At 34.2% G+C, this 12,546-nt stretch overlaps 1 protein-coding gene and 1 pseudogene across 1 annotated transcript; one reads left to right on the top strand and one right to left on the bottom strand.

The window, feature by feature from the left end:
• The first annotated feature begins 3,505 nt into the window (after positions 1 to 3,505).
• On the top strand, positions 3,506 to 4,862 carry LOC122017445 (remorin 4.1-like). Its single transcript, XM_042575068.1, has 2 exons — positions 3,506 to 4,332; positions 4,511 to 4,862. The coding sequence occupies exons 1-2, from the start codon at positions 3,685 to 3,687 to the stop codon at positions 4,700 to 4,702; spliced, it is 840 nt and encodes a 279-aa protein (XP_042431002.1). The 5' UTR covers positions 3,506 to 3,684; the 3' UTR covers positions 4,703 to 4,862.
• Positions 4,863 to 5,441: 579 nt separating this feature from the next.
• Positions 5,442 to 10,402, bottom strand: LOC122017415 (annotated as a pseudogene).
• Between the last annotated feature and the right edge of the window lie 2,144 nt (positions 10,403 to 12,546).

Genomic DNA, 12,546 nt, shown 5'->3' with positions numbered 1-12,546 from the left:
TTAATGGAATAACAGGCCAAAAAATATCAATGTGGGTCTTATATGATTCATACTAGCTCTAACGTGGACTTGATATGATTCATATCATATTTTAATATCTTCTGAAAAGTTGAAATAAGCAATAGATAACACTGTTTGACTCCTTACAGTCTCAGAAATTTATAGCATTTGAAATAGGTCAAATCAGACATGTCTAGGCCCATTAATAGATTTTAATCGAAACTAAAATATAATTCCATATTAGGTCCACGTTAAGTTAAAATGAGAATTGATCCTGTCATAGGGTTTTGACTGAAACTAAAATATGATTTCATAGGACTTAATATTAAATCATATCAGGCTAACATGACCTTAAGTTTTGGTTCTTTTAGTTCCATCTTAATTTATCTTATCTATTATTTTAGGGAATCTTATTTATTTAAATATAATTAACATATTGGCAATGATGATAAATAGTTCTGTAAATAAAAAAAACATAAAATTTAAATATTATCAAAAAGATCTAAATTGTATATATTCTTTCGGATTTAATTGTAGTTTAGAATATTTAAGAATTTTAAAGTAGTCCCAAAAAAGAAGAATAGTAGATTTATTAATTAGGCTAAAACATAAAAAAATATGATATTTTGCTCTTTGTAATATGGATAAAAAGATAATATACAATAATAAAAATAATTTTTTCTTTTAAAAAAATCATAATGCATTAATATTTGTTTTTGGATTTAATTAAAGTTTAGAATGCGTGAAGAAGTTGAAAACTAAAAAGGAAATTTAGTTTAGAGAAACTCTTGTTTTGTTGATTAAGCTAAAATGTGAATGATGTGATATTTTAACTTTTTTAGTTTAACTATTGAAGAGAAATTCTAAAATTGTAACCTTTTTACATTATTCACATTTAGTTTAATGTGAACCTGATATGAAATTATATTTTAATTTCGGTCAAAATTTATTAATGGACTTAAAAATATTTGATTGGACCCATTTAAGGTCCTATGAATTCTTGAGATTGTAAGGAGTCAAACAATGTAATCTATTTCTTATTTCAACTTCTCAAAGGTATTAAAATATGATATGAATCAAATCAAGCTCACATTGGACTTGATATAAATTATATCAAGCTCACGTTGCGCTTGATATGAAATTATATCAGACACATGTTAAACATGATATGATCTATATCTGGTTCAACATGACATTTAAGTTTTGGTTCTTTTGATTCCAAGTTAATTTATCTTATTTATTGTTTTAGAGAATCCTATTCATTAAATATAATTAATGAGATATATTGGAAATGATGATAAATAATTCTTATTAGCAAATAAAAAATATTAAATTTAGAATATTATCAAAATACCTAAATTGTATATATTCTTTTGGATTTAATTGTAGTTTAGAATATTTAAAGAACCTTAAAGTAGTCTTAAAAAAGAAGAATACTAGATTCCTTAATCAGGCAAAAAATACAAAATATGATATTTTTATCTTTGTAACATGCATAAAAAGATAATATACAATAAAAAAAAATATTTTTTAAAAAAAATCATAATGCAGTAATATATATTTTTGGATTTAATTAAAGTTTTAAATAGACAGAGAACTTAATACTAAAATGGAGATTTAGTTTAGAGAAATTCTTATTTGTTGATTAAGTTAAAATATGAATGATGTAATATTTTAACTTTTTTTAGTTTGACTTTTGCAAGAGAAACTCTAAAAATGTGTTCTTTTTTACCTTATTCATATTTTAGTTTAAAGTTGACCTTATATATCGAATCATATTTTAGTTTCGGACCAATTTCAGGTATAATAAATTCTTGAGACTATAAGTAGTCAAATAGTATTATCCACTATTTATTTCAACTTTTCAGAAGATATTAAAATATGATATGAATCATATCAAGTTCACATTGAGGTTAGTATGAATCGTATCAGAATCATATTAGGATTTTTTGGCCTATTATTCTATTAACATTTTAACATCTCCCAATAAATCGAAATAAGTAATGGATAATACCATTTGACTCCTTGCAACCTCAGAAATTCACAGGACTTGAAATATGTTCAATCAGACTTGTTTTGGTCCATTAGTGAGTTTCGGTCAAAATCCACTGATGGACTTAGACATGTCTGATTGGACTCATTTTAGGTCATGTGAATTTATGAGGCTTCAAGAAGTCAAACAGTACTAGCCATTGCTTATTTAAACTTCTTGAAAGGTGCTAAAATATTAATGGAAGAATCGGTTAAAAAATCTTAATGTGGGCATGATATAAGTTATATCAGACCCACATTGGGTTTGATATGAACTTATATCAGATCCACATTGGGCCTGATATGACCTTTAAATTTTGATTCTTTTAGTTCCATCTTAATTTGTCTTATCTATTATTTTAAGGAATTTTATTCATTTAAATATAATTAACTAGAGATATTGGCAATGATGATAAATAGTTGTGATTAGCAAATAAAAAAATATAAAGTTTAGATTATTATCAAAATTATATATATTCTTTTGGATTTATTGTAGTTTAGAATGTTTAAAGAATTTTAAAGGAGTTCCACCGAAGGAAAGGAAGAATATTATATTTCTTAATTAGGCTAAAATATAAAAAATGTGATATTTTTCTATTTGTAACATGGATAAAAAGATAATATCCAATAATGAAAATATTTTTTTTAAAAAAAAAATTCATAATGCATTAATATATATTTTTTGGTTTAATTAAACTTTAGAATGCATAGAGAATTTGAAAACTAAAAAGGAGATTTAATTTAGAGAAATTCTTATTTTATTGATTAATTTAAAATGTGAATGATTTATACATGTAAAAGAGACCGAGAAAGAAAGATGAGAGAGAAGAAAAGAGAGAGAAAAATGATAAAGAAAAAAAAAATCAAATTTATCAAGAGGATAGAATGGGAAAAACATGGGATAAAATGTACCTTTTAGTAAATACTAAAATAGTATATATTTTTTGATCAATTCAGAAATCTATATGCGCTTTTGATAAATTACAAGTGACAAAATATTCTATGTTAACAAACATTTGAGTGTCCGTACCAATAATTAATAGGGCAAAAAAGAGTAGGATGTAAATTGCGTCTTGTGATGTTCTTTGATAAATTACAGGTGACAAAATATTCCATGTTAACAAACATTTGAGTGTACGTACCAATAATTAATAGGGCAAAAAACGAACATAATGTAAATTGTGCCCTGTGATGTTTAACAACTAAAACATCATCCGCCTCATGACTATCTTTGTTAATGTAAGTTTCCAATAATTGAAAATGCGGCTGCACAAGAATTAACTTGCGCTCATGACTATCTTTGTTAATGTAAGTTTCCAATAATTGAAAATGCGGCTGCACAAGAATTAACTTGCGCTCCTGGAGGCTGGAGCTTCCACGCGTTCCCCTAACTAAAAAAAACATAAAACACAGTGTGCCTGTTTCCAAGGAGATAAATCACAAGAGGCGATGGGAGTTTTTTTCCACCGACGACGACGCAGATTTAAATACTCCATTATTAAGTTGCAATTATTTAGTTGATGAGGACACAAAAGATCACTTAGTTGATTCCACGCGATGTATCAGTTACATCTCTCACTAATCTAATCGACGCCCAGCTTCCCCCCACTCTGCTAAACTCATCCAAATCTCTTCCATCACGTTAACTTGGACATGCTGAATGATCCACGGCACAGCAACGCCTCCGCCGACCAGGAAGACGCCGCCTCCGCCCCCAACAGCTCCGAGTTCCGGGACATCCACCCGTTAGCGACCCCGGGTTCCCACCCCGGCCTCGCCCGCCACCGGGACGCCTGGGAGGGCGGCAGCGTCCGCTCGTTGGCCTCGCTCTCCATCGGGAGCGTCGACGGCGTCAGCGAGGTCGGATTCACGACTGTAAGCAGGGAGTTCAACGCCATGGTCGTCGCGGGCTCCAACTTCCAGCAGCAGATCAGTGGCGGCGGCGGCGGCGCCGCCGCCGCTCCTGCTGAGCAGCTCAACCGCATCGGGGATGACGAGCTGGAGGAGACCAACCCACTCGCCATCGTCCCTGATAATAATCCTTTCCCCTCCCCCCGCCGCCTTCCCCAAGCAGGCAGCAGAGGCGGCGAGTCTTCCTCCTCCTCCTCCGCCGCCGCCGCCGCCGCCGATGGGCTCCCGATCCACGTGGTGAAGAAAGAGGAGGCGGAATCAAAGATCGCCGCGTGGCAGATCGCGGAGGTAGCGAAGATCAACAACCGATTCAAGCGCGAGGAGGTGGAGATCAACGGATGGGAGACCGAGCAGGTCGAGAGAGCCACGGTTTGTTGGAAGAAACTCGAGGTAATAAGATTTTTCATCCAATCAAACAATCGATCGTCAATCAAAGATCGAATCTTGGTTCTTCTCCAACAAAGAAAATCAAAATTTCATTCGGTTTCCAAGTAAAAAAGATCGAATCTTTATTAATTATTCTCTAAGACAAATTTATAATGAATTAATTTCGATCGAACTGGAACAGAGGAGGTTGGAGGAGCAGCGTGCGAAGGCGATGGAGAAGATGCAGAACGACGTGGCAAAGGCGCACCAGAAGGCGGTGGAGAGGCTGGCGTCGGCGGAGGCCAAGAGGGGAACCAAGGTCGCCAAGGTGCTCGAGCTCGCAAATTTCATGAGAACCATTGGCAGAGCTCCATCTAAACGCCCTTTCTTCTAGTGATGGATCAATTATTGAATCACACATATGAACGAATCACTTCGTTAAATTTCCAAAATCAAAGATTTGAACAGATAACTATTCTGTTTATGTAAATATATATATATGAATAATGGAGTGAGAAGGGTAAGCATGATGAAGTCTGAATTCTCCTGTGATATATATCGACACAAGCCTGGGTTGCTTAAATAAGATCAACTTCTTGTTTGGTTTGTAAAACATGCCAACAAGATGAGTTAAAACTATGTATTAATTAAACTAATTGGGTATTTGGGTGAACGAATGTTCTCCGTGTTGTTCTTTTTTCTGGAAAAAGGAAAACTGTTGGTGAACAAAATAGAAACAGATGCACGAAGAAAAAATAACTTCCTGTTACTGAACAACTTGTGTGAAAGTTGAAATATAAGTCACAGTTATGAAGAATGATCTGGTTATTATTAATGCAGAATTTGAACTCAGAAATAAGATAGGCAGTATATGCATGCAACTATTCAAGGGGAAGGCCGAGCCTTGAATTAACCGAACTATTTTTAACTGGTAAGATGCTACCAGAAGCGCCTGAACTATTAGCATAATAAATAGAGTTTCAGACATTGCGTGTTGATCTCAATATTTGGAAACTCTATTTCTTTTGATATTCAAACAGAAATCCCAAAAGTTACACACTTGTAACCGAGATAGAGATAATAATAATAATAATAATAATAATAATAATAGAGAAAACAATAACTGAGTGGCACAAAAGGCAAACCTTTTCTTTCATTGATATACTTTTAAATTTCTATATGAACTAATACCAGCATGAATGTAGGGGTTTTGATATGAAAGTATCTCACAATCACACACTTTACACCTCAAACAAACGCAGCAACACAAAGCCTACACATGGAATTTATGTCCAATCCCAATCACTGCACAAAACCCACTGTGTTCGAAGACTCTTTTACTCTGTGGACTTCTTGTTAGCTTTGTATATTTACAATGCATAGAATGCACCTAACATGTACAACTCTCAATCTGTATCATACTCGCTGGCTGTAGTCAATGCTTAGTCCTAGGGAAGAGGGAAAATTATATCTAGGTAGCAATTCCTGCATAAAGCAATTTCCAGTAGTCAAAATGTATGGAAATTTTTTAGCATGTCAAATAACAGCGAAATTGAGATTCCTAATCATGCAAGAGGAGAAAAAAAGCTTGTACATTTTCACACTAAGTTTGCTCCATTCTTCATAAGAACAAATCTAACAGGGAAAACATGCAGGCAATGATTTAGGTTTCTGCAAAAATAAATTATAACATATTAGAATATATTAGATGAGAAGCAAGGAAGGGGATACTTGAGGAGAAACTATTCACAGAGAAGCAACAGAGAATGTTGCAAACCAATCAAATTAGATGCTTAGGAAAAGAATGACAATTAAAAAGAACTTAAATTTCTCAAGGTTAAATCAGTGTAATTCTGAGATTCTTAATATAATTATACATTTCTAATTAATTTCAAGAAAAAATTTCTGATAAAAAAATTTGAAGAATAATTGCATAGCACGTTCCAAGTGGAACCACTCTGTTGCCTAGTTTGCCCAAGCACTGGTTCGACCAAAGCAATAATTAAACAAACTGTTTTACAAGATTTGAAGGGCATTCCACGTTCTATGAGATATTGACCTAATTGTTAATATAGTTAAGAAGTCTAGAAGGGACGTCCAGTTCATGAAGGTATTATAGAAAATGAAGCTGTTGTGACTACAAGTGCATGCTTTCTGTTCTTCAGTGAACCAGAAAAAAAAAACTTCCTCAAAAATTTATTTGGTTTGTTCTTGGTCAGGGGTTATCACTACATGAGTACAATCAATAGAAAAAGATGCTTCATGCTTTACCTTATCTAAAGTTTCAACAGTTAGTTGATTTCCAGTAGGTGATACAGGTTAACATAGAGTTGCAGCAATATTTCATACATCCATCATAACCTTCATAGGAGCATGAATATCCATCTTCTTGTACAAATTAGTTAAAAACAACACATTTATCAGTCCTAACCTTAGTTTCAGGTATCGACCAATATTAGTTAATATTGTGTAGCACTACGAAATGTCACTACGCCATAGTGCCAATACAATTTCAAAGGTACAGATCAAAATAGGAAATTATATAACCATGATTTATACTTTGATTCTTTTTGCCGATCATATGGAAGAGGTGAAATACTAAAAGAAAGGAGAGGGGAAGAGCAAATGCACCAACGAACTATATTGGATGAGCCAAAAAGATTCAATTCCATGACCTTTTTTATTCCATTTATCAGTCATGGGGAGGAGATAAAATACTTAAAAGTTAAAAGTAAGGAGAGTAAAAAAGGTGCACTAAAGCACAAAAAATAACAAAGTGGAGTGACACGAGAATCATAAAAATCAAAATATATACATACCCTGTACCTATAGTTGTTCTAGTTTCAATTATGATAGTTCAAGTTCAACTTAGTGATGAGATATCTTTATGGACATATAGAAAAATTCAATTCCAATAGCCCGTGTCCTACAAGCATTGTTTTAACAAGTCTTAAAAAAAATCTAGAAGTAATCTCAATAGGATGCTAAAAAATTAATAGTCTCATATGATGCACGATTACTCATTTTAGTATTACAAAGGTATAACCACTAGTTAGAATGTTTGTTAAATTATTGTTAACTTGTTAGGTTTAAAATTTTAATTCAATTGGCTTTATGATTATTATATGCTAATATTTGAAGGACAACAAGTTAAGTAGAAGGTGATTAGAATATTCAAACTCATTTGATTATCAGAAAGCTTTGAAGTGTGTGAGTGTTGGCATAATTAGACCAAAACTTTGGCATAGAATACATTTAAAACATTGATCCTAACATCGATGAAGCTTTACAATGGAATTATTTCTTTCCTTCACCAAGTACTTTGGAATTCTGTACTGTGTTCACGATCAACTAGAAAAACTATTTTTCTAATTGGATATCAAATATACAACCTTCTTATGAAACTTATTTCAATTTAATTTATTATATTTTGGTGATTTTGTAGGAATTTTTCCACCAAATGGGGAGTGCAATCAAAGGATGCTGGGCTTTTGGGCCGCCCGCCGCGAGCGCTTCCTGATTTACCCTAGTGGCTAGTGAGAAAATTCTATGGGGCCGCCGGGCCGGTCAACCCCAGGGTTAGCTGAGTTTATCATTTTCTAGAGATGGATTCTAAAGGTCTACAAGAATTCGAATGAGACCAAAAAACTAAAAAATGGTTTGATATGAACTATAAGTTAATAATCAAATTGTATAATCACTAAGAAGCACATCTTTAAAAAAATACCTCTTCTTGGTATTATTTTTGTTAAGATATCTCTTTTCGAAAAAATAAGCAACTATACTATGTGAAAATTTTAAATTCAAGAAATTACCTTTAAGAAAATATGACTAATAAATTTCGCCTCAATAAACCAAGATGCTCCATAAAGCCTAATATGTATCACCTTTATAGAAAGTGTTCATAATCTAACAAATTATCAGTTGATCTCCAAAGAAATATCTTGTATTTCCTTAGAACGGTTTAGAATACGCATGCTACTAATTTTACATCTGAGGCAATATATGCACATAAACTGCTTACCTTGATTTGGTTGCTTATTCTTCATTTTATAGCAAGCCATATAATCTGCAAAACCTTCATCTGCTGTATCTGGCTCAGATTTGACAAGCTTATAACTGAATGGGGCAGTGCTAACAATTTCTGATAAAGATAATTGCCACGTTGGGTCTCCATAAGCTGAAGTATTATCAAACAATTTGGTATAACTCCCATGGTATCCCCAAGTTGTAGTAGGATTAACATCAGGAAAGGTAGGAGAAATTTTTCTTTCAGTAGTTCTGCTACCAAAGACAATATAATCCCTGCCTTGGTAGCCTGGATTCCCACTATTATAGCCAGAACCAGTCCCTCCTAATTCAGATGAAAACGAACTGTCCCATTTCAAGTTACCACTGCCAGACCCAACAATACCACTCTCAGATGCTCTCGAGGCATTTGAAGTGGCAGATTTATTAGCATTGTTAAGCATAAAATCTACCCATGCATTGCCATCTATTGAGCTGAAAATTGAACTACTATTTTCATTATGACCACCATATGTAGTGGAACTACAATGCCCAATTGAATTCCCATCATAGTAGGGGTTCAAAGTCTGCCCATAACTAGGATGGTTAGTGTATACTGAATCCCCTGCAAAATTTGAGTTCATGGTCTGCTTATAATCGGTTTCCATTCCAAAGCCAGGAACAACTGAACTGAATCCATTCTTGCCATTTGCCAGGGGTCCTATTCTACCATCCATTTGCATTCCATAGTCATCGATCATCCTTTGCTTATATCCCTGAATGTAACCATTTACAAAGTTGTTTGCACGATTCATACCATAATTATATCCATTGATTGGCAAGCGAATGGTAGGCCCATGGGACAGCTCCTTAGGAACAGCCCTCTTGACCTCCACTATTTTTGCCATTTAACTCATGGAAGGTTTTGACTAATGCCCTGTCCACAGCATCTTCAGAGTCAAAAGTGATGAATCCGAACCCCCTTGGCCTCTGAATATTATGATCGTACATCACCACAGCATCAGTGATTATCCCAAACTGATCAAAGTACTTCTTGAAGTCACTCTCCATTAGCGCAGATGGAAGACCTCCGACAAAAATTTTCTTCGTACGGCCAGGGACAGGAGATCCTGGAACACTACCATTGTTTTTGGTAATCATCCGCTGATCGTCTCTAGGAACAGCCCTCTTCGCCTCTACCTGTCAAACTACCAAGAATCATCAGTAAAAACTAAGTGGAAACGAATGAATGCGGCGAGGCATAGTCGAAAGAGTTACCATCCGACCATCTATTGTGTGTTTTTCCATTACAACTCTTTCAGCAACTGCAGAGTCTGCAAACACAATGAATCCGAAGCCACGGGCGCGGCCCGTGTTGCAATCCTTCACGATCACCGCCTCCATAACTTCCCCGTACTTGCTAAAGTACTCTAGAAGTCCATCCTCATTGGTCTGCCATGAGATTCCGCCAACGAAGAGCTTCCTGTGATCCATCTCCATTCCCTTTCCTGCATCAACCACCGCCAAGAGACATCATTGTCTGATCCTATCAATCCCGAATCGTCGACACTCAAATCCAACAATTCTCCTCATAAAACCAAATTTTTAAGCTGAAACGAGTCATCAGGAATAGATCGAATCTGGCGCCAATTCGACGATGGAAAGCAATGATTTTAAGAACTAGCCAACAAGTCGTATAGACCTCAACAGAGCAAAGCAATGATTCAAACACCAACATACTCGCGGATCCGATGGTTAAGGAACCAAATAAACCAAAAGACACACTAAATTGAGAAAACCACGAGAAACAAAGAGAAATCTCACCGTGAGTTGGATCGCACCAAACCTATTCAATCAAAAATCGATCGGCGGGGATACCAAGTATAATCAAACAAAAAGGAATGAGGGGCGAGTTTGCTCACCGATCTGAACGCAATCTTATCAGATGCGGAGACGAGAAGAAAGAGGAATCCGCTTCTAAGATCTGCGACGAAGAGACATCACCAGAAGCCTCTTAGCTCTCTAGCTCCTCCCCCTCTATCTCTCTCGTATCATCTAATCCGCCTCGCCTATCGTAGAAATTAATAGGCACATTAAACATTAATAGCATATAAAAGGAATAATATAAACTTTGTTGATAATCTTATTACTAAAATCTATTAAATAAGGTATATAATCATAATAATTATAAATATATTAATAAAATATATTTGGAAATATTATTTTTACTATTTGATTCATGTTGATCTTGATTTTATGTCAAATATAATAAATTTTAATTGATTGAAATCAATTAGAGATTATTTCTATTATCCCGACAAACTTAACGGGAATGTGAACGTTGAGTTTCAATATTAATTTGGTGAAACGATGTCTAAATAATGGCTTGGTAAAGAGACCTGTTTTCCCCGGTCTGACACACCCCCCTCCACCTCCTCTCTCTCCCTGCCAAATGACGCATGTAGCCTTCTCTTCTTCTTTTTGTTTTTTTTTAATTTCATTTAATTTTTATTTAGTTTTAATTTTTTAATTAATTTTGTTTAAAAATAACTCTCATATGTATATATTTTAAATTTTATTTTTTAATTAATTTAATTTATTATTTTTTATCAATACTTTATTTTTTTAGTTTTATATAAATTTTATTTAGTTTTTATTATTAATTTAATTTATTATTTTTCCATAATACTTATATTTTTTTCAATTGATTTTTTTAAATTTTATTTTTTTATTAATTTTTTTTATTAATCAAATTTTTTTATCAATTTCTTATAAGTTTTATTTTTTTTTAATAATTTTTTTATATGTTTATAATCTTTTGTTTATTTTTAGTTTATATTTAAAATTAACAAAAATACTAACAATTAATAGTGAACACATTCATAACTTAGGAACAAACATATTTTTTTCAAATGAAAAGTACATATAATAATACACAAAAAAACATGAAAATATATAAAAATAGAAATCTTAATCAATATTGCCTCCAAATTCTGCTCCCGACGCGTCTGGTGGTGCACCTATTACTTCGTACCACAAAAAAACACGTATCCTGTAACGAGTGACACATCCTTTAGCTTTATACGATGAATGTTGCCACCACCAAGTTGGAATGGGTGGTACAGGATAATGAGGATGTAAGAAAACTTGTACGAAGTGATTGCCAACATGAGCAATAGCTATTTTTCGACGCTCTTGGTTTGAAATTGGAGAAATTCTTAATGGCAAGTGAGTAAAACAACTCCTAATATTCTCACCAAATGTATGAAGTACAAGATTGTACCTTGATGCGATGACAATTCTCAAAAGCATAGCGTCCATCCAATATATTTCTGGTGCCCACGGCTCGAAATAATTCAATGAGAATAATAGATTGGTTACCAAATTTGGATCTGGATAAAGTTGATCATATAGATCCTTATTTTGTTGAATCTCTTCTATAAGCTCAAATCGTACTTGAACCCAACCTTCTTCACCATACCCAATTAGTGCAGTTATTGCTCTAAATCCACAATGATCATCAGGTTGAACATCAACAGTGTGAGAAATATAACGCTGCAGAGGCACAGATAATTTCTCAATATAAGTATCATGGATGGGTGGAACTGGAGAGTGATCATGGGTCGTTTGAGTATTGCGAACATTCGACCCCCTTCCACGTCTTCCTCTCCCTTGAGATGTTGCAGTCGGTTGAGAGACCCTAGATCCTGAAGTGGATGCATCTCCGAAAGAAGATATGCGACGTCCACTTTGCTCATCTCTACCCGTAGGTCGACCTCTATGTTCTGTGTTATATAAAGGAGCTCGCAATGTACTTTGAGATGGATCTATCATATCAAAAAACTTGTCTATCATATGCTCTCGCTTTTGTGGATCCATCCCATCTAATATCTCAATAACGTGGGATGTCCTGTTAGGTTCTGCTCCCTCGTCATTAAATTGATGTACATGCATCGACAATCTCCTTCAATGAGCGTTGATACTCTGAAGCGGAATTGGAGTAGAAAAGTAACGGTAATGTGCAAGATCATGCTCGCATGGCAATCCGTATACAATTTTGATAGAACAGTTACATCTGCCGGCTAGCTGGTGAGATGCTTCCGCAATATATTTTAGCTGACCAGAAATCAACTTCATTGCCTCTAATGAAATCCGACATCTTATTTGACTGAAAATGTCATCATGTAAATGTTGATGATGTGGAATGTTTAGAGATTTTTCGAACGACTT

The sequence above is a fragment of the Zingiber officinale genome, chromosome 8B (assembly GCF_018446385.1).
Source record: "Zingiber officinale cultivar Zhangliang chromosome 8B, Zo_v1.1, whole genome shotgun sequence".
In the NCBI taxonomy this organism is placed as follows: Eukaryota; Viridiplantae; Streptophyta; class Magnoliopsida; order Zingiberales; family Zingiberaceae; genus Zingiber; species Zingiber officinale.
Note: the sequence above shows the minus strand (reverse complement) of the source record. Positions and strands in the feature narration are given on the sequence as shown.

Bases quoted from the DNA above. Each gene is read 5' to 3' on its own strand.
- LOC122017445 (XM_042575068.1), top strand. From the start codon at position 3,685: ATGCTGAATGATCCACGGCACAGCAACGCCTCCGCCGACCAGGAAGAC. The intron at 4,333-4,510 runs GTAATAAGATTT...GAACTGGAACAG, and splicing joins TTTGTTGGAAGAAACTCGAG to AGGAGGTTGGAGGAGCAGCG.